Source organism: Lactuca saligna, chromosome 3, assembly GCF_052625555.1.
Source record: "Lactuca saligna cultivar CGN05327 chromosome 3, ASM5262555v1, whole genome shotgun sequence".
In the NCBI taxonomy this organism is placed as follows: Eukaryota; Viridiplantae; Streptophyta; class Magnoliopsida; order Asterales; family Asteraceae; genus Lactuca; species Lactuca saligna.
Genome location: NC_136419.1, coordinates 215,986,528 through 216,006,361, shown reverse-complemented (window position 1 = coordinate 216,006,361; position 19,834 = coordinate 215,986,528). Strand labels below are relative to the sequence as shown.

General features: G+C 31.7%; 1 protein-coding gene across 1 annotated transcript; it reads right to left on the bottom strand.

The window, feature by feature from the left end:
• Window positions 1-866: 866 nt before the first annotated feature.
• LOC145034150 (exocyst complex component SEC10a-like) lies at window positions 867-17,319 on the bottom strand. Its single transcript, XM_078982523.1, has 26 exons — window positions 17,115-17,319; window positions 13,355-13,427; window positions 7,692-7,748; window positions 7,387-7,617; window positions 7,243-7,317; window positions 7,025-7,126; window positions 6,857-6,907; window positions 6,627-6,732; window positions 6,136-6,249; window positions 5,911-6,002; window positions 5,182-5,347; window positions 4,992-5,068; window positions 4,288-4,386; window positions 4,034-4,124; window positions 3,836-3,921; window positions 3,615-3,761; window positions 3,444-3,497; window positions 2,817-2,930; window positions 2,627-2,719; window positions 2,391-2,537; window positions 2,028-2,125; window positions 1,681-1,765; window positions 1,536-1,594; window positions 1,342-1,440; window positions 1,179-1,262; window positions 867-1,089 (listed from the first exon to the last, which is right to left on the bottom strand). Exons 3-26 carry the CDS (start codon window positions 7,746-7,748, stop codon window positions 1,020-1,022), a joined length of 2,397 nt encoding a protein of 798 aa, XP_078838649.1. The 5' UTR covers window positions 13,355-13,427; window positions 17,115-17,319; the 3' UTR covers window positions 867-1,019.
• Window positions 17,320-19,834: the final 2,515 nt, after the last annotated feature.

Sequence of the window (19,834 nt, the reverse complement as noted above, 5' to 3'; positions counted from 1 at the left end):
TTCATGATTCCGGACTAAAATTTCGGAATATGAACAATACCTCGGAATGCCTAGTTTCGGAATATAACATTAAAGATTACGAAATGTATCATTTGGAATTCCAAAAAAAAACAAAACAATTTCTTTGAAAAAAAAAATAAAAAATATATTAAAAAATAAAAAATTGAAAAAAGATCAACAATACTCCAAATATGCACAGTACTCTTAGGCATTCCAGAGAAAATGGTTATTTTTCAAAACTAAAATATGGTTATTTTTTTAAAAAAACCTGGTTTGTAATGGTTAGTTTACTAAACTTCCATTGTTTTTATCTTTTTAGACTTCGGTTGCTTCCATTAACCTTCACAAACTTAGAATCATGTAGAATGAGTGTTTTATTTTTTATTTATACTTTAATTAAGGAAATCAAAAGGTAGTTAGTATAATCAGTTAATAAATGTTGAGTTTTTGGTATCAACTAATCATCTAAACTTCAATAGAATTTGAATAAGATTGTTTACATCAATTAAGGTGACCTGATTGCCAATAACACATGTTTCATAATATAATATGTATATGTTGTCATTTTTGTGATTTATTTTACGATGTGAGTACCAAGTCGAAATACTATATGTCAAAATCTATTGCATTCACGGAATGAGTTTTGTGAAAAAGATTTTTAAATGTGTAAAAACTTCCCTGTTTTTTCAATGTCTTTTAATTATGATCACGTGCATCCATATTCACATGAAAATTGAGACTTTTTATGATCTGAAAACTTGAGAAAGACAAGATAAGAATGTTATGAATAGTTTCCAATGAAACTTTCACCTATGGTTTGGTAATTTATATAGCTTAAAATAATTAAATCAAAATGTGTGCAAGCAATTACTTTCATACAACATAATGTCCCAATCATACACCCAAAAAACTTAATAAAATTAAAACCCAAAACAAGCCCCTATGAAATTACAAATAAAAAAGCACTTGTTAATTAATTATCATAATAACTTTATAGAGGCTAATTTTTAAGTATTGAGTTAATGCCAAACAGAACTCAGCTTGGATGCGAGTCTCGCGCTTCTATAATCATCTCTAAGCTGAACAAACCTAAAATTTGTATGCAAAAAAACAAACACAATAATTAAATTAAATAATTATAAATGTTATGAAATTCCTTTTTATGACATATTTATTACCTTTGGGCATCTTTTTTGATGCTTGGTGTCCCCTCAATAAGACTTGCCAAACTTTCAGGTGCAACAATGAAGATATTGGCCAAGCTGAAAATCATCAAAAAGGTCATATTAGTAATTTAACACATCAAGAGAGAGATATAAAACAAATGTTAATTTAGCTTACATGCTTAATAATTCAAATTTTTCATCAACAGTCGGAGTGTTGAAGTTTCGTAGAAAATCCCCATATTCAGTGATGTCACGTTTAAGCTTTAGTCCTCCACTAAATAAAGAGGAAAAAGGCAAATTAAACAAATTTATTTTGATTGATTTGTTAATTATAGCATTATTATTATTATTATTATTATTGTATTTTACCTGGCATTAAAAGAAAACTTGAGCCAATGAGTTGTGACTGCTTTGTGCACGCGGTTTCCCTATATGCAAATAAAATAAAGTAATTAATTGTGGTTATAAAAGTCAAACATATGACAATGAAACAATGGAGAAATTTTGTGTTTACCAATTCAGATAGGAAAGATTGTTTGTTAAGACCTTCGAGTGCTGTGAATGCTGATTCAAGCATACGCGACAGATATGCTACAACTCTGTTAATTAATAATAATTGTAATTTAATATAAGAACATAAATAGTTAAGGGCATTATTATCGTGATATTATCCTTGTTAACAAACTTTTCGTATTTTTCAGAAAAAAAAAAAAAGGGGGGGGAAATCTAAGGTTTTTTCGTAACATTTTCCAATTTTTTTATTAAGGCATTGTACTTTTGTACTTTGGTTATTCTTATAATAGCAGTGAAAATTGTTTTATATAAAATGTTGTTTATTTATTTAATAAAAGGAATATAAACCTTGTACATGCAACTGTAGGCCGATGATCTGCCATGAGATTATCATCTGCTGACCTGTAATCAGTCGGCTTTTGCTCAGCTGAAAGCACCCGATCCACCTACACTCCACAATTCACTCATTTTTTATTATTTTTTATTTTTTTGAAGTTGAAATGAATAAAGATTTAATTCTAAAAGACATACACCGACTTATTTATATTATATACAAAAGTAAACCGCAAAGATGGTCATTTTCGCAGAGTTTAGATCCAAGATGGTCATTTTTTTTTTTCTATGTATGATTCCAAATCCCAATTTTGTTAAATTGATGAAAAGGACCAATTTACCCTGACTATTTCATATAAACAAAGTTATAATCCAGACCTCAACAATTACAATATCAATGCATTGTTGGAGGCCTTTACAAGCAGAACTTTCTGCACTGGACATTGCTGATGCCATTTCCTCACATGAAGAAGCATGTGCACCATCCACAGGTAACAAAAGCCTTGAAATGGTATTACCAAAATACTGAAAAACAAAATCCAGATTAGCTTTTTACAATTCGAGTGTTAATTAACAATGGAAATAAAATAGTAGTGAATGATATTAGATTTAACCTGTTGAATTATAGCCACACTGCTTCCACAAGCTTGTAAAGCAACCATGAAAGATTTAAAACTTGTTTCACCAACAGAAACTGCACCTTCTGCCTACATGTCAAATTTTGTTTGTGTATGTATGTATGTATGTATGTATGTATGTATGATTGTGTGTGTAATTAAGGGATGATATATAGGGGAGAATTACAGTGGAAGGTGCAGCAGCAACTTTGCGACCCAAATGGAACCTCTGATTCATAGAAGCAGCTTCCCTGAGGCCTTCTCTAGCTCTATCAAGTCCTTCTGTTGTATATTGTCTAACCTAAAACATGGAAAAATAGAAACAAAAGGATATTTATTATTCATAATTAATTTAACAACCACATATATAATGTATTATTATGTATTTGATTATAGGGTTTAATGTCACATTATACGCTTATAAACATGTAACTGTCTTTACAATTACACAATTATGTGGTGCCGACATCTTTTTTTTTTTTTTTTACAACTTGATTAAACATTATAAATGTTTTAATATATATAAATAATTTATATTTTATTTTATTTTAAAACTTAAGATTATGGCACCATATGATACGGCTTTTAACAAATTGACCATGTTTTTTTACCCATCTCGATATTTAGCAAAATTTTATCGTGAAATTGTTAAAAACTGCGAAATATGAACAATTTCACAATTTTCTGGGATTTTGGAAAAAAAGAGTTCAGTTCTTTTGCATCTTTTTGAGCCTTTTGTCGATAAAAAATAATTTCACAATTTGTGGTTATGTGTTAAACCCCCATGATTATAGTATTTATGTTCACAACTTACTTGTTGTAGAAGGCAACTAAACACAGCTTTGGCATTGGCTGCAAGAATGGCAGGCTATATAAACACAAACAACCAAAACAATTAGAAGGATCACTATCCATATTAGGTAAAATAAAAAAGGGGCAAAACACCCCCTTCAACTATGTGGATTGTGACATAGAAATAATTTACCTGAGATGAGAACAAATTGCATCTTGAAATTGCTTCCTCATTCCAACTCACAAACTCGTTTACCACTGTAACAGATATATGTTGGGTGGAAGATGATACTGGAGTTCCTCTTGATGGAATCTGTCCCTCAGCAATCAGTTCCTCAATCTGCCACGTGTAATTCATGATGTCCTTCATGTCTAAGAGAGAGAGAGAGAAACAGAGAGGTGTTTTAAAAATACCTTTGCTTTGTAGTGTTGTTTCATGGAGGCTTTTTCACATTCAAGGTAGATGTCTTTGTGCTCAAGGAATAGAGCTTCTGTTAGTCCTATACCCATAAATTCAATTTTTTTTTTTTTTTTTTTTTTTATAATAATGAATTCATCAAGATATATCAAAGATCCCATAAATTCAAATTTATTAAAACTATAATCGATTACCTTCAACATCCAAGTCACCACATCCCACATTGCGGAGATCTCTGGCAAGTTCCTGGGTCCTCTCATATCCCACTGATAGAATTCTAAGATACTGAAACCAAAAAAAAAAAAAAAAAAAGTATATAATCATATACTGTGTATAGTGTATTGTGCAAAAGACGGGAACGCCCTCCTCATCCTCATCACAAAAACTAGCCCTAGAAAGTGAGTGTAACAAAGGCAACAAATGTGACAAGTAAGTTAGTAATACTTACTAGCAATAAGCCACCTTGTTTCATAGGAGGTGGATTTAATAGAGATGGTTTTACTAATAGCTTCTCTAGAAGGTTTGGAATTCGGTCCTCCATTACTCTCTATCACATTAACAACATGAAGTGAGTTAGTTACAAAGGGCAAAACACCAACAAGTTACAAGTATATAACCAACCTAAAAAAACCCTAATATGCCCTTCATAGACACCTATGAGGAGAATAAGGGCATTTGGTTTGTGGATTCTGGCTGAATCCGGCAGGATTGGAATTCGAGATTCCATTACATGACATGTTTGATTGCCAAATGAACGGAATTTAATTCCTTGAAATCTCACGTCATAAGGGTGAGTGGAAGGAAATCGATTCATGCTTTATTTTTATATTAAAAGGCCAAAATACTCCCATTATATGTATTGAAATTGATAAGGCAAATTAAAAGAAAACCATTATATTTTGGTACATTTGCAGTTTGAGCACATTTTGACATGCGGGTGATTGTCATATCAAATTTCACTGGTAATTTTCCAAATTAACCATCTATCATGTCAAAATGGTTAAATTGAAAAAATGTCTAAAACCATAAAAGTTTTATGGTTTCATATTGGGAAAAAACAAAGTATGAGTGGTTAAACTGCTAAATTGACAAACAAACATTACAATTCATTTAAAAGATTCCATTCATATCGGCAATTATCTTTGCAATTACCTGAACCAATATTGACATGACATCATTGGGAGAAGGAAATACAGCCCTAATAGTAGCCGATTCTTTTCTGACAGTATCTGTAAGAAAAAAAAAACATTCATAACAGTTATAAGTCCCATACATAAAAACACCCAATTTTTACTTAAAAAAAATAATAATAATTTTTAACAAATTTTATAAATGTCCATACCTATTATCTGTCTGTAGCGTGTTGAAAGTGCATTGTCAACTTCAGTGGAATCACGTGTGTAATCTTGATCACCAAGAACTAACCGCAAGTCTTCATTCATGACTTCAACATCAAACATTGGCCTTAAACCCACATAATGTTGCATCGCACTTGTGCCTCTGTTAAACTGCACACACATTTTAATATTATTACTCAATTTCCCTTTAGAAAACTAATTCATAATTAAATTAAATGATAATTACTACCTGGAGATGATGATGATGGATCATGTGGATTTTAAATTTTTCATACATGACATCGGTAATCCAACACCAAATTTGGTTTTTTACTATTCATGTGTACCATATTTGGTGTTCAACTGTACAATTTGCTTCTTTGCGTTTCAATCATGTGCGTTTGTACTTTGTTTATTTATAAAATGATATGGTAAATGTAATATTTGTTACTTATTTATAATATTGTGTTATATATTAAATTGATGATAATTTGTGATATATATAAATTTAACCTTTATGTTTCAACTAGCAATCTTAAGTTATATATTGTAAATCTCATGTTTTTAATTTAATAAAAAATTTGTTTTAGTAATATGATAATCAATTGTACGTTGAATAATTTATTTTAGTTATAAATGTCTCTAATAATGTAATATATTTTGTTACTCTAATAGAAAAAACATGAGTTAAATTTGTAAAAAGCTAATAAGTTAGAAAAAAACAAATAGAGTACCTGTGAAAGGATTTTTGCACACTCTCCCATATTAGTCAATTCTCTTCTCTGAGATGCAGCATCAAATCGAGTCAACAACTTGTTCTCCAGTTCTACGTACATATATTCACCATAAATACACCTCACTTGTTATTGATACAAGCAAAAACAACAAAAAAATCATGGTTTTTCATTTTTTATTATTGAAAAAAAAAAAAAAAGTTTAAAAATTTAATTACAATGTACCATTGCAGTATTCTTGCAGATTAGTAACCGCAACCTCCAGTCCTTTACTAGCAGTTGCATTCCCTGATTCAAGGGATACACCATGCCTTCCAATATCTTCCTCAGCAAATGAACCTAAAATGAAAGATAAAAGTAGAAAATGTAATTTCCAAAAGAATTTACTATATAGAAAACTTTTAAAAGGGATTATGTGATTTTAATGTTTTGGAGGGTAACCAACTGCTAATGTTGTTTCAGGTGCTGATTTGGCATACTTTGTCCACGTGGCAGATTAGTCATTTTAGTTATTTAGTAACCAACTGTTTCATATGTCCTTGTTTAGTCATTTCACTATTTATTTATTATATATTATCTAAAAAGTTATATACTAATACGTCACTTTATACGTTATATATTTATTTGCATATATGCTAAATTATGACATAAACCCTTTTTAAAACATAGTTGAAAGGAAATATTGTTAGACAGTTGTAAAAAGAATGTCATCGTACGTAATTTTTGTGCAATAGAAGCAGCCTCCCCAACACGCTTGTCATCAGAAAACAGTGAGGAAAGTTGTAAGAGGTCGTCTTGGCTACTGTTGAATTCCATCAGATACTGCATGACAAAAATAAATTTAACATTTAAGGTAATTAAAACCTAAATGTTGAAAAGGGTATATGGGTAAATATTATATATTTAATGGTCAAATGTGACATATATCCTAATCAACTTAATATACCTTTATGAGCTCCATTGTTTGGCTAGCAGTCTCTCGTTGTGAATCTGCACTCTGGTAATAACAAAAGAAAGTTGAAATAAATATTTTGACAACATGAGAAAAAAAAATGTTACATTTATTGAAAATAAACAGAAGCTTTGATTGATTACTTCATCTAATGAACTTCACCTGTAAATGATCCCCAATCTTAGCAGCTGTTTGTCCAACGCTAGAAATACGGGAATCCAATCTTGCAAAACTACTAAATATTGCATCTACACCTTTTTCTATCTGAAAGATCAAATAAAAAACATCCCAAAAGGTGGTTTCTATATAAATATTATTGAAGCAAGCTGTTGATTAAGATTTAAGAAAGAGAAATTAACAAGGTTAGATGAATAAGTTACCTCAACGAGTGTCTTGGTATGTTTAGAGTCTTGGGAAACAACATCCTTCTTAAGCTTATGTAGTCTCCCATCAATCTATAATAAACTGGTGTTGTGTATGTAGTACATAAATACATGTATAAAAAGTATAAAGTCAACAATTACCTGTTTCTGAAGTTCGTATAATTGCGTACAAGAATCCTTAAAGATTAACAATAAAGCATCCACTTTAGGAAATAAGGGACTTGAATGGCCTTTAGCTGACTTGCCACTTGGCACTGCATCATTTGTAGTAACACTTATCAATCCTTCCATTGAGTGAATCTCTTCATCACGAAAAGCTGGCAACATCCCATTTACTAACTTTGCATATAATCCATCAAATGAGAAATCCCCCTTCATAAAAAACAATAGAGCATTACAACAACATAATTTATTAATTCATGCATACACAGAACACGAAGCTTTACCTTGAAGTCTTCTAGGTCTAAATCAAGTGACTCATATTCATCTCGAGCCTCTTTCATCTAAAAACCAGAAACAAACATTTGACATTCAGCCTTTTGTAACTTCATTACAAGAAAGCGGACATGTGAATAATCTACATTATGAAGGGATTAAGCAGCAATTATTACAATTCTAGATAGTTAAACATGGAACATGAAATTCAACCTTTGTTTTACAAGATTAAGTTAATTTCCCTCAATTTTCAATCATGTCAAGCTTGTCTTACAGCTAATACGTTAGGGTTGTCATATATACTGTAAATTCATTTCATTTACTAATTGATTGAAGAATGAACTGATCAAATGGGAGAACACATTACCGAAGAGATTTAGATTCCAAATAACTGATAGTTTACCTAGATCATCGCAAATTATCATAAATGGTAACGATTTATACAAAAGTATACATTCGAAATTTTGTAGAGTGGTAACACCAACTCTAAATTCAACGTAAAATTGATACTGATTTCAGCTCGATTCCACAAATTAAGCGGAATTGTTCACCCAATGAGTTCCTATCTGATCATGGATCAACGGCTTCATTTCAGATTGAAACTTAATAACATCAATTACTATAAGCTGGTGAAAACGAAAAACACTGGCGAAATCATTTGATCAGATAATGATCAAATGTGTAATAGTCATGATGTATATCCATTGAACGAGTAGAAAGAAACCAAAATCAAGTTACATATGGAAATTATGTTGAATGGTTTAACCTCCTGCATGTCGGGAGAAGGTGATTTTGATATTTTTCCTTAAGAATTCTTTTTCGGGTTCTTTGATATTGAGAATTTAGATCAAGGGCGGGTAAGCGAAATGGAAGCAGAACGTCCTGTTCTTGGTGGCGTCATGACTTTTAGCATGAAGAATGTGATGGGTGTGTGTGACGCTGCACCCCCGAAAATAAGATATACAAAAAACATTGCATGTTTTAGAGTAAATTACACGAATGCTCCCTATGGTTTGGGGTAATTTGCATGTTTGGTCCCTAACTTATTTTTTTAACTCGGAAGGTTCTTATGGTTTGTTTTTGTTACGCATTTGATCCCTACTGTTTATTTTTGTTACGTGTTTGGTCCATTTCTTATCTAAAAAGACTATTATTTAAAGAGGAAAAAATGATGGGGTAGGTGAGATAAGGTGAATGGATGGGATTAGGGGAGTGTTTATTTAAATAAATTAAAAAAATCAAGGGCATAATAGTCTTTTTAGGTAAGATAGGGACCAAGCGCGTAACAAAAACAAACAGTAGGAACCTTCCGAGTTAAAAAAAATAAGTTAGGGACCAAACACACAAATTACCCTAAACCATAGGGACCATTCGTGTAATTTACTCCATGTTTTAATACAGAATAAAAGAATTTATTATTTGAATATTTATAATTTGACAATCATATTATATTTTTAAATCAATTAATTTTTCTACTTAAAAAAGCTAACTCTAAAACAATATAAGATATGTAACACTCCAATGCAGGTATTCCCCTTTCCACCCTCCAAGTATTTCATTTTTTGCAAAAAGGGACCTTCTGTACGTTGTGCGTACTAACATGCAATGGGTGGCTGAGGCCCATACGTTGGGCGTACGAGCATGTACGGGGGGCATACGTCGCCAATGACCAAACCCTAATTTATTGGTTTGGAGTTTGGACACTACTTAAGCACACTTATATCATTTGGACTAAACCCTAATCAGCCTCCATAGCCTCCTTTTATCCTAAAACCCTATTTTTGCAAGAGAGTGTGAGTTTTCTGTCTTAAAGTGTTCTTGGTGGCCATTCTTGTGGGTTTTCAAGAAGAAGGAAGTAGTGTTCAAGACTTGAACGTGGGAAGAGCTTGAGGATCCTGCATTTAGAGTATCTTGGGAAGCTTTGGAAGGTAAAAAGTTTTCTCCTTGCTTATCCTTGTTGGTTATTAAGTTAGGGTTTTCTAGAAGTTCTTTTTTAAGTCCATAATCGTCTCTTGGGAGTTTGGGCAACTCCAAAGGTTAGTAAAGAGAGATCTAAGGTCCTTTGGCTTGATTATATCATAAAAATGCAATCTAGATGACTTCTAAGGCTTCATGCATGAGTTAAGACTCTTGGAAAGGTCTTAATGAGATAGATTGGGTTGTTGGGAGCATATACGACATGCAAAGGCAATGCAGTTTATACGCGGGGTGTACTATGTTGTACGTTGCGCGTACAGCCCCTTGACCTAGTACGCTCAGCGTATAGAAGAGGTACGATAGGCGTACCCTCTCAGGAAGTTTTGGGCCTTCGGCGGACTGGTTTTGGGCTTGGACTTGCTGGTGTTTGGGCCTGAATTTATCTTTGGGTCATTGTTGGTATGATTAGGCCTATTAGGCCTTGTGGCCCGATATAGAATTGGACTTTGATGTTAGGCCCATTATTGAAGGGATGACCTTTTGGGCCATTATGAAGGGACTTGGACTTAGGATTTTGGGCTCTTTGATTAGGTTGAGTTATAATCCTAATTAGGGCTATTTGTATATTTATTCAGTGTGAGATTTAGGGCTGGTAGTCGAGCAGCTATTGTTTTCAGCAGACTGAGGTGAGTCTTCTCACTACACCAATGGGTCGAAGGCACCAATGCCAGCCCATTACCTGATATGAGATTTAATGGTTTTGTTATTTGGTATGTATTAAGTTATGTGAAGACCATGGGGGGAGCCCATGGTACTTGGTAAGACCATGAGAGGGAGCCCATGGCCCTTGGATGTAAGACCATGAGGGTAGCCCATGACATCCTAGTTAAAGACCATGGAGGGAGTCCATGGCAAATTTATATGTATGGCATTATGTGGTTATGTGATTTGTGTATTTTGGGAAACTCACTAAGCATATGTTTACAGTTTTGTTGGGTGTTTCAGGTACTTCTGGTTCTAAGGGCAAGAGCCCGACTTGATGGCGAAGTATGCACTCTACAGTATTTCCGCACTTATTGTTTGGATACTCTGATCTTTTGGACAATGTGTTTATGTAATAAAATCTTTGAATAACAAATATGGTAGTGATTTTTAATTATTAAATGAAATTTTTTATTTGAAGTTTTGGGGTGTTACAAGATATATTGATTTATTTTAGCAATTGATATGACATACTTTTTAACCATTTAGTATAATAAAAATATTATTTTCAATAATTTATGTAATGTTACATAAAAAATAAATAGGTTATGTTGTTGCGCTCTCTGCAAGTTTTTAGTTTATTTTTTGAATTTTTTTAATTGTGATATTTGACAATTAAAAAATTGCTTATAAACTAGTCTTAAAAACATATATTTGCACCGGCATTTCAACCGGTTTGTAGCGTTTTTATAAAATTCTTTCTGGTATCCCTATTTTTAATATTTAAAATTTGGTTAGTTAAGTAATTGTCAATTTTATATTGATATAATTAGTTGAACTTTTCAAATAAATAAATTAGAATGTTATCATTGTTATTTTGACCCTAAATTCATTTTTTTAAATGTCTTTTGACTTAATTAACCATCAAAGTTACAAAAATATCATCATTTTTGTCATTTATACTTAAACCATAATAATTAAGCCATTAAACTCTAGCACAACAAAGTATGACCAATTTACACATTTAGTCAAGTTTTTTTTATGCACAATTAGTCACTAAAGTTGTCATTTATGTGTTAATTAGACTTTTTGTTCCCTGGTACTGGAAGAACCGATAAATTTACAGATGTGGCACCAATAGTATCTTCATTTCTCCACATCAAGACACATCATTTTCTCCGGTGAAGGTTAAAACCTATGCACAACACCTTCAAGGAAGAAATCTATGTTGTTAGACCCAAAATAACATTTTTTTCACAAACTTGTTTATTTTATCATCGTTGACTATGTGATTTGGAAGTAAATTAAAATACACAAAGTAGAGAAAAAGAGTGGAACCCTTGTGCAGATAGAACGCAGAAACAACATCCGAGCAATCGCCATTACATCCAATCACTCAGTCAGCTATCCCGAACCTTCGTCCGATCACCGTCGTCTTGGTCTGTCATTGCAGTACTCTTCGCATCCTTTCTTTTCATCATATCGTCAGTCTTCGCCTATGAGTATGATCACAAGGTTAACTAATGCCTCTACCCCAAAATCTATATTTTGACCATGAGTTTTCGATCTTCTTGATCTTTGATTTAAAATGTCATGGTTTTGCAATTGATTGTTAGATATCTGAACTGTATTTGGTTTATTTTGTTAGGAAATCTAGCTCCGGAAATGTGATTTGAATTGGGTTAGGTTTTAGATCTCTCACAAAATTTTCTTTTCTTGTCTCTCTTTCTGCCAACGCGTCAAAGACGAGATTCAAATTATTATCATACTTCCAATTTAGGAAAAGAAACACAAAATCAAGCGGCAATATAACAAGGTTCAAGATTCGAAGTTCAAGTGCGCATCAATTTCAATTTCACATAATAATGTGAAGGGAAAAGTGTTTATTTTAGATTCAAACCTGGCATTTTTCTATACCGAGTAGTGGTAGAGAGCATCAGAGGTGAGGCGTTTGAGGGAGGTGGTGTCGCTGGAGATGAGGCATCATCGGAGTTGGTGTCATCGGAGGTGGAGAGCGACAACGGGAATAAACGAACAGATTTTAGAGCAGAAGGTCCAACGAAGTGTTTTTTTGATATATTACGGTTGTGAGTTAAGGAAAAAAAAAAGCCATATTGATTTAGATTTGATTTTTAATTTTGTAAAAACTAAAAAAAAAAAAAGTCACCTAGATTATAATCTAACATGTAAACTGAATAAAATTTGGTTTGATCCCTTAATTAGATGATCATTCTTAACTTTAGTGACTAATTGTGCATAAAAAATACTTGAGTGACTAAATGTGTAAAATGATCAAAGTTCGTTGTGCTACAGTGTCAAAAACTTTTTTTTTTTCATTTTCCCATTAGGACTTTTTATAGTAGGTTTGTCTGTTTTAGCCTATGTGGTATTTTTAGAAGAAAGTTTTTTTACTCTCTCTCTCTCTCTCATATGTAACTTAAGAAACCACCCGATATTGATTTATCCTTTTTCCTTCTTGAACCCAACTTGTTTGTTTCCTTAAAAAATCGATGTGCATGGTTTTGTGAAGGTGATGAAAAAAAGGACCATGGTTTTTTCCTTACTCAACTATTACCTTTTCACATAGGTTAAGAATAGAAAGGTACAACCATCATCACAAAGCACCATCGTTTTTGCAAATCATAGACCCTTTTCACAAAGCCCTCCTTTTTTAACAAATCAAAAAACTTTTTCACAAAGTACAACTATTTTCATTCATAAACCCTATTCAAAAAGCAAAAACCTTTTCACAAAGCACAAACCATTTAACAAGTCAACCCTTTAGCAACTTGGTATGCTACATAAGACCATTTAACACGTCAAACCTTTATAACCCCTTAACATGTTATATAAAATACTTAAAATTTAAAAAGATTTAACACATCAACCCTTTAACAACTTTATATGTCACATAAAATATAGTAAAACACCTTAACAGATTGCATGCACATAAAATCACGTAGAAGTATGGTAACATGGTACATGAATAACATATAGAAAATAAAACAAATTGTTATCATAGAGGATGCATGTTTAGGAAAATCTATGTACTCACCTTAGCTTCTGCAATGTGGTTTCACCTACACAAAGTCTTGTAGTGCCTCTCTAGCTAGCTCGCCAATGAATCCCTGTATCCGATTACAACTTTATTAATTTCAAGTTCAACACCCTATAACATCTTGTTTAATTTACATCAACTAATTAAGTTAACGTTTGCTTATTTGTCCGTGTTTATGATCATAACGACCCATATTATCTCTTTTAGTTGTCGAATAAACTTAAACACAATTATAATTATATCGGGTTTAGGCTGTACCACCTTAGATTATTTTATTGTTTTGAACAGCAAATATAATATAATCCTAAACTACTTCTAAATTCACCTATGTCCAAGACAATACTTAAACTCTCGAACTCAAGGAGAGAGGGAAACACCTTAGATTATATTTTAGTAATGAAAGCTTCATTGTGGTCTTAAAATCTCAAAAGTATTAAATATCATGGGCACAATTATAATCAGGTTGAGACTTAGATTATAATTTTGATAACATAAACCCTTGTTGATGATAATGCTTAGATTATTATATTCTTCTTGTTATTGATCAAAATTTTGTAATAGTAATCATGATTCAAAATTTATAAACTTCTTAATAAGCTTTTATGGATTATGTCGATAGCCCAACCCAATACATGAGGAAGTTAGGCTAAGGCCCAAGGCATCAAATTAAAAAGGGCATAATTTAAGTCTACTAAGTTATTGCATGTATATTACTTTGGCCCACAAATTTAGTTTAAGAAGCCAAGAAGGCAGTCGACGTTTGGCTCTGGAGGCGCGAGCGGGACTTCTTGAGCGCCAAATAATTGAAACCTTAGAATCACCCAAAGAAAAATGTCCGAGATGCAGAGATCAAGGAGCCCTTTAAGTCACTAAAGTCTAAATCGAGTTGGAGAGATTGGAAATTTGTTTACCATCCTTCTACATCCTATTTCTACTCATTATTCTCATTATATTCTCTTTAAACCTACTCATGCACTTAATCGACCATCTCAAATTCTCAGGGGGTGTTTGGGATTGTTTTTCAAAATAGCTTATTGATTTATTGGTTTTTTAAAAAGCTAATAAGTCAAAAAAAAAGTGTTTGGCGACTCAAAATCACTTTGCAGAATAGCTTTTCTATTAGCTTTAAAAAACACTTTTTAAAAAGCATGTAAAACTTGGTTTTTTGAAACTTCTTTTAGCTTTTTAATCAAAATAACTTCAGAAATGAGTTTTAAAGCCAAACACTTTTTAACTTATTGGCTTATTGACTTTTTTCACAATAAAAGTTGATCCAAACACTTAAAAAAAACATTTTTTTTACCACTACAATAAGTCAATAAACACTTTTATCTAAAAGCAGTTTTAGAGTTCAAAAAGCATTCCCAAACACCCCTTTAATAATCTCAAAATCAAAGTATTGCGATTTCAGATTTGCAGTTAGAGTTCGATTTCTGATTTTTCGATTTTCTTAACCAGTTAACTATTAACCAAAGCAAACATTCGAGGGAAAACGACAGTGAAAGTAGAAATCCAAGGTCTTGTTGGATTTTTCAAACTAATTTCTCTTGAAATGATTTCGGTGAGTTTGATTTTTCTTAATCTTTTTCTAGTTTCTTTCTAAACATGTTGCCATCAATCTTCACCTCTTAATCTGTTTTTGTGGACAGTGGTTATGGTTTGATTTTTACCTGTTTGAGTTCAACTATAGTAGAAATCTCGATTTCTAATTTCTCATCAACTGACTTGGGTTATTGTGTGAGTTTGATTTTTATTAATGTGATTTTAATTTCTCTCTATACTAGTTGCTAGAGGTTCAATTTCTTACTTTTATGGTTTGTTTCAGGAGTTAGGTTTCTACCTGTTTGGAGTTTAATTACAATAAAAAGGACGTGTTGGAGTTCGATCAAAGTCCAAAGGTCTGATTTCTCATCTGAGTTTGATATTTGTTGGTTTATGTCTGAATTTTGAGATTTGCTTCAGGTAAAACTTTTGGCTGCTTGCTTTAGATATGATTTCTAAAGATATTTTCTAAAATATTATCTTATGTTTCTGTGATTTAGGAGTCATAGTTTTTTATCCATTACAAGGGTGTATGAATAAATTTATTGTTAGAAATCAAAATGTTAGAAATTCTAATGATCTTACTGTCCGACTCTTGTTCAGTTGAAAAGTAAATTTGAACAAATACAACAATTTAAATCATATTTGGATTTTTGTTTGAGAGGTCTAGATTAATTTCATTAGTAGATGATGAATTAAAAAATGTTGTTTATTCTTGAGTCTAATTTAACAAATGGTGAAGAACCTGATATCGATGGATTAAGTTTATTTAATGAGTTACAAATTTTGCAGAAAATGTTATCGGATGAAGCATACAAAGGTGCAAGCCCTTTGGACATCTATTCAAATAATAGAGTATGCAAGGCGAATGAACATGTTCCCTAATATGTTGGTTGCAAATAAACATCTATTTACAAAATATTGATTATTGTAATATAAGAGGTGTTTTTGCTTAAAAAAATGCATGAAGACATTGTTTTAAATTTTAGATGATTTTTGTAGATTTTTGTTTGTATTATTTGTTTGATTATAAAGTTATTGTATTTTTGTATTTATAAATTTTTTTATATATAAGTTTTGTCTATCATACGGTACTTATATATGAATATAAAAATTCTTATCTCGTCCCAGATATTAAAAACCAATGAACTAATCATGTACGTCATAAGATTCCACATACTTAGAACCATATCGTATTAATTTAATATTCAGCAGAAGTCATTTAGCTACTTGGCATTGAAAGTATGAATTAGATAGTGAAATTAATAAGGCTCATATTGGTTCAAAATTCGCATGTGTGGCCTTTTAGGGGTATTATGTCCACTAATTTCCAGCACTTAACAATACTCATTGGCTTGGTTTATCAATGCTAATAAGGAGCAAGATTAGGTTTGGCAGCAAAACACAAGTACAGAATTCGTAAAACATGGCAAGAATTTGAAGTAAAGTCACATGACAGCAGGGTATAGCAATAAAAACATCTAACCAATGCATGAACTAACAAACCATTCTTGGTGTTTTTCATGACTGGAGAGTAAGAAAAGAAAAGTGTGTGTGTGTGTATGTATATTGCTGGACATGAAAGAACATTATGATACACAGGGCTGGACACAAAAGAACATCCACGCCTAAACAATTAACGGGTTTACATGGCTGGAATACTAGGTACTAATAACCAATGTCGGGGAAAGTTATATATATGGACAGAAGTAGATGCGTTAACAAAAGAAAGAGACAAGTTTTGGGATAGCGACCCTAACAAGCACGAGAACTGTATATAGCAAGAATTCAAGGGCAGCAAAGGTCTTCACAATAGATAAATCGCACAGAAACTCTTGCATAAAATTAATTGTTCACTCAGAAAGAAAGAAAAGAAAGAAACAGAAGCTAGAAGATAATAATTAAATCGTGAAATTGGATGCATGTTAATTATTCCATGACTAGACATTAATGGTTATGTTGGAGCAACCAACTAGCAATGAACAAGAAAGGTAGAAGCCAACAGGAAACCGTTTCAGGGTAAGGAATTAAGACACAAGTACACGAGGCTAATCTTTCTGTTTTACCAACTCCAGAACGTGCTTGCAACATGAGAGAAAAGGATGCATGATCTATCGATCAGGGAAGGAAAGAAATGGACAGCAAACAATATCAACATGATACATGATCGAGGAATTAATAGATTGAATCATGTACGTAAGAAGAGGAAGCTTACCAGATTAATGTCGATCGTTGTCCCCTGCTTGGATCCAAGGTCACGCAATCTCCGTATAGTATGACCGTATCTCTCTTCCAATTCTCTCACACGTATCTTTCTGCCTCTCTGATTTCAAGTTTGCTTCTCTCGATTGAATGCGTATAATCGATATAGGGCTGTAATCAAGTTTGCAGTGGGATTCGATCAGAGGCGAGAATGCGGAATAAACTTGGGTGGATATGACTGTATACGTACACCACTGAGTATTTAACCTAATTCAAGAATTTTTCATTTTGGCCCTAAACTGTCGAGAGTTTGATGGTTCCTACCTCATTCTTGTTTTCTATGAACTTGTTGATACCTTTTGGAGTGGCAAAATACCCCCTCTAGTTATCTTATTTTAGTTTTAAAATTTAAATAATTTTATTTAATTTGTTTAAGTTTTTCCCATTTTGACAATTAACACCCTATTGTTATTTTAATTTTCAAATAAAGCCTTATTAGTTATTTAAACCTCAAATAAACTCTTTCAATTAATTTAAATACTAAATAAACCCTTAAATATTAAATTTTTGTATTTAAGGGATTCTATTATTTAAAATAACTACTTGTAACATTTATTTGCATATTTTTTTTATTCTATTTAATGTTAAAATACTAAACCCGTAATTTCAACAATTTAATTGTTTCATGACCATGAAATTTGATAAGATCAAAAGAGTTTCCTTGAAGTGTTTAGAACTTTAAGATAGGAATCGATAATATTGTTTCTTGAGAAATTTAGATGAGGTTCGATAAAAATAGTAATAAAATTATACAAATTTTTGAAATTACAAATATAACCCTGTACAGTAGAGAGAGTAATAAAATTGTTTTCAGGAAAAAAAATCTAAAAAAACCATGTGGATGCTATGTCAACGCCACGTGATTAAATGTGGGTCAGAAATGTCTATGCGTAACATTAGGGATGGGCTTTTTAACCGAAAAATCATACTAAAACCAGATTCGAATAGATTAGTGGTATTCGGTCTGGTTTCTGGTTCTCCCAATCCATCATTTCTGGTTTTTGGTCGATTCTAGTCTGATTCGGGCTAGTATCGATACGGAACACCTTAGATAACACACTTCCTAGTATAATCGAAATGGAACCGGTTGGAACCGGTTAGTGGCATTCAGTTCGGTTCTTGATTTCTCATTCTTCTTAACCGGTCTTTGGATATTCTAGTTTCGGTTCAGTTCCAGAACCGGTTACATCCCTATGTGGAATGCCACGTAAAGTTGTAACCTACTAAACTTGCTTGAGGCCCAAGCTGCCAAAATTTATATGAGGAGGACGGCGCCTTTGGAAAATTTTATAACTAATTAAAAAAAAAATTATTACAATTCTAGATTGGAGAATCTAATAAAAAGGAAAGGCCATTGGACATCCCCTATACTCAAACAACATAACTACATATTACCCAAAAAAATGGTTAAGAGGCCAAAACTTGTTTTGAACTCTAATCACCGTGTCATCACACACAATTTTGGTTTGCAACTTTAGCATTATATATATATATATATATATATATATATATATATATATATATATATATATATATACTAGTCGTTTACCCGCGCTAAGTGACGGGTACGAATAGTTTTTTCATAAATTAGTTTTCTACAAAGGATTAATTCTTTTGCATAAATAATTTACTATATCTAAACAAATTATATATACAAACATATGATTAAATGTACATTATTTATCGTGCAATACTTCTTTAAAGAACACACACTCTGTCTTTAAATATCATTTATAAATAATATATATATATATATATATATATATATATATATATATATATATATATATATATATATATATATATATATTGTACTTTTATTTGGATAATAATTCATTCTCGAGCCAAGTGGAGCATACATGAAGGATTGCGAGGCCACAATTATTGACCGGGTGACACCAAAGAAGGTCTTTGGTTCAAGTCTAGGATGGCCCCGAATCTATTGCAGTCTGCCTCATGATGTGTTTGGCGAGTTTTCCATCTTTTTTAGATACTTGTTATAGGCCTGACGTAAATAGTCGAGATGTTTTCATATTTATACCTTTTTTATGCTATTAGTTTCTCTTTGATAGGTGTTAGTTTTATTTGAGTAAGTAATTCTTTTTTTATGAATGGTTATATTTACAAAGAACATATAGTTATATTTCAGAAACATGTTATTTACAAAGATTATATGGTGTTTCAGCTAATAGTTTCTTTTAACATATAGATTTTGTGTTTCATATTTTTGGGTTAGGGTTTTGGACTTAGAGTTTAGGATTTAAGGTTTAGTAAAAATGAGTTATTAAATCCACTGTAAGTTAGCTCTGTGACTAAACGAGCATAAAGTTATGTCAAAAATCGATTAGTTTTAATATTTTTAATACCATATTGTGTTTATAAAATGATGTTAGTTTTTAATTATGAATATCAAGTCATATCGTTTCGGAAATAAACATACATTGCTATCTAATTTTATTAATTTGGTTTTTCGAGTACTAAATTGCTACCATATATGTTAATAAAGTTTATGCGTTCAAATTTCCAATATCGAGTTTCATGATGGACTTGTTATTCAATAATTTTAAGTATTAAAGAATAATCATTCTATTTAGATTTGTTTTAGGGTTTTTTTTGATAATTCAAAAACATACAATAGCATTAAATATAGGGATGGCAAAAATCCCCATACCC

Coding starts and splice junctions, on each gene's coding strand:
- LOC145034150 (XM_078982523.1), bottom strand. CDS start 7,748: ATGAAAGAGGCTCGAGATGAATATGAGTCACTTGATTTAGACCTAGAA. Junction 6,733..6,856: donor AAACAATGGAGCTCATAAAG/GTATATTAAGTT, acceptor TTTGTCATGCAG/TATCTGATGGAATTCAACAG. Junction 1,090..1,178: donor ATCAAAAAAGATGCCCAAAG/GTAATAAATATG, acceptor TACAAATTTTAG/GTTTGTTCAGCTTAGAGATG.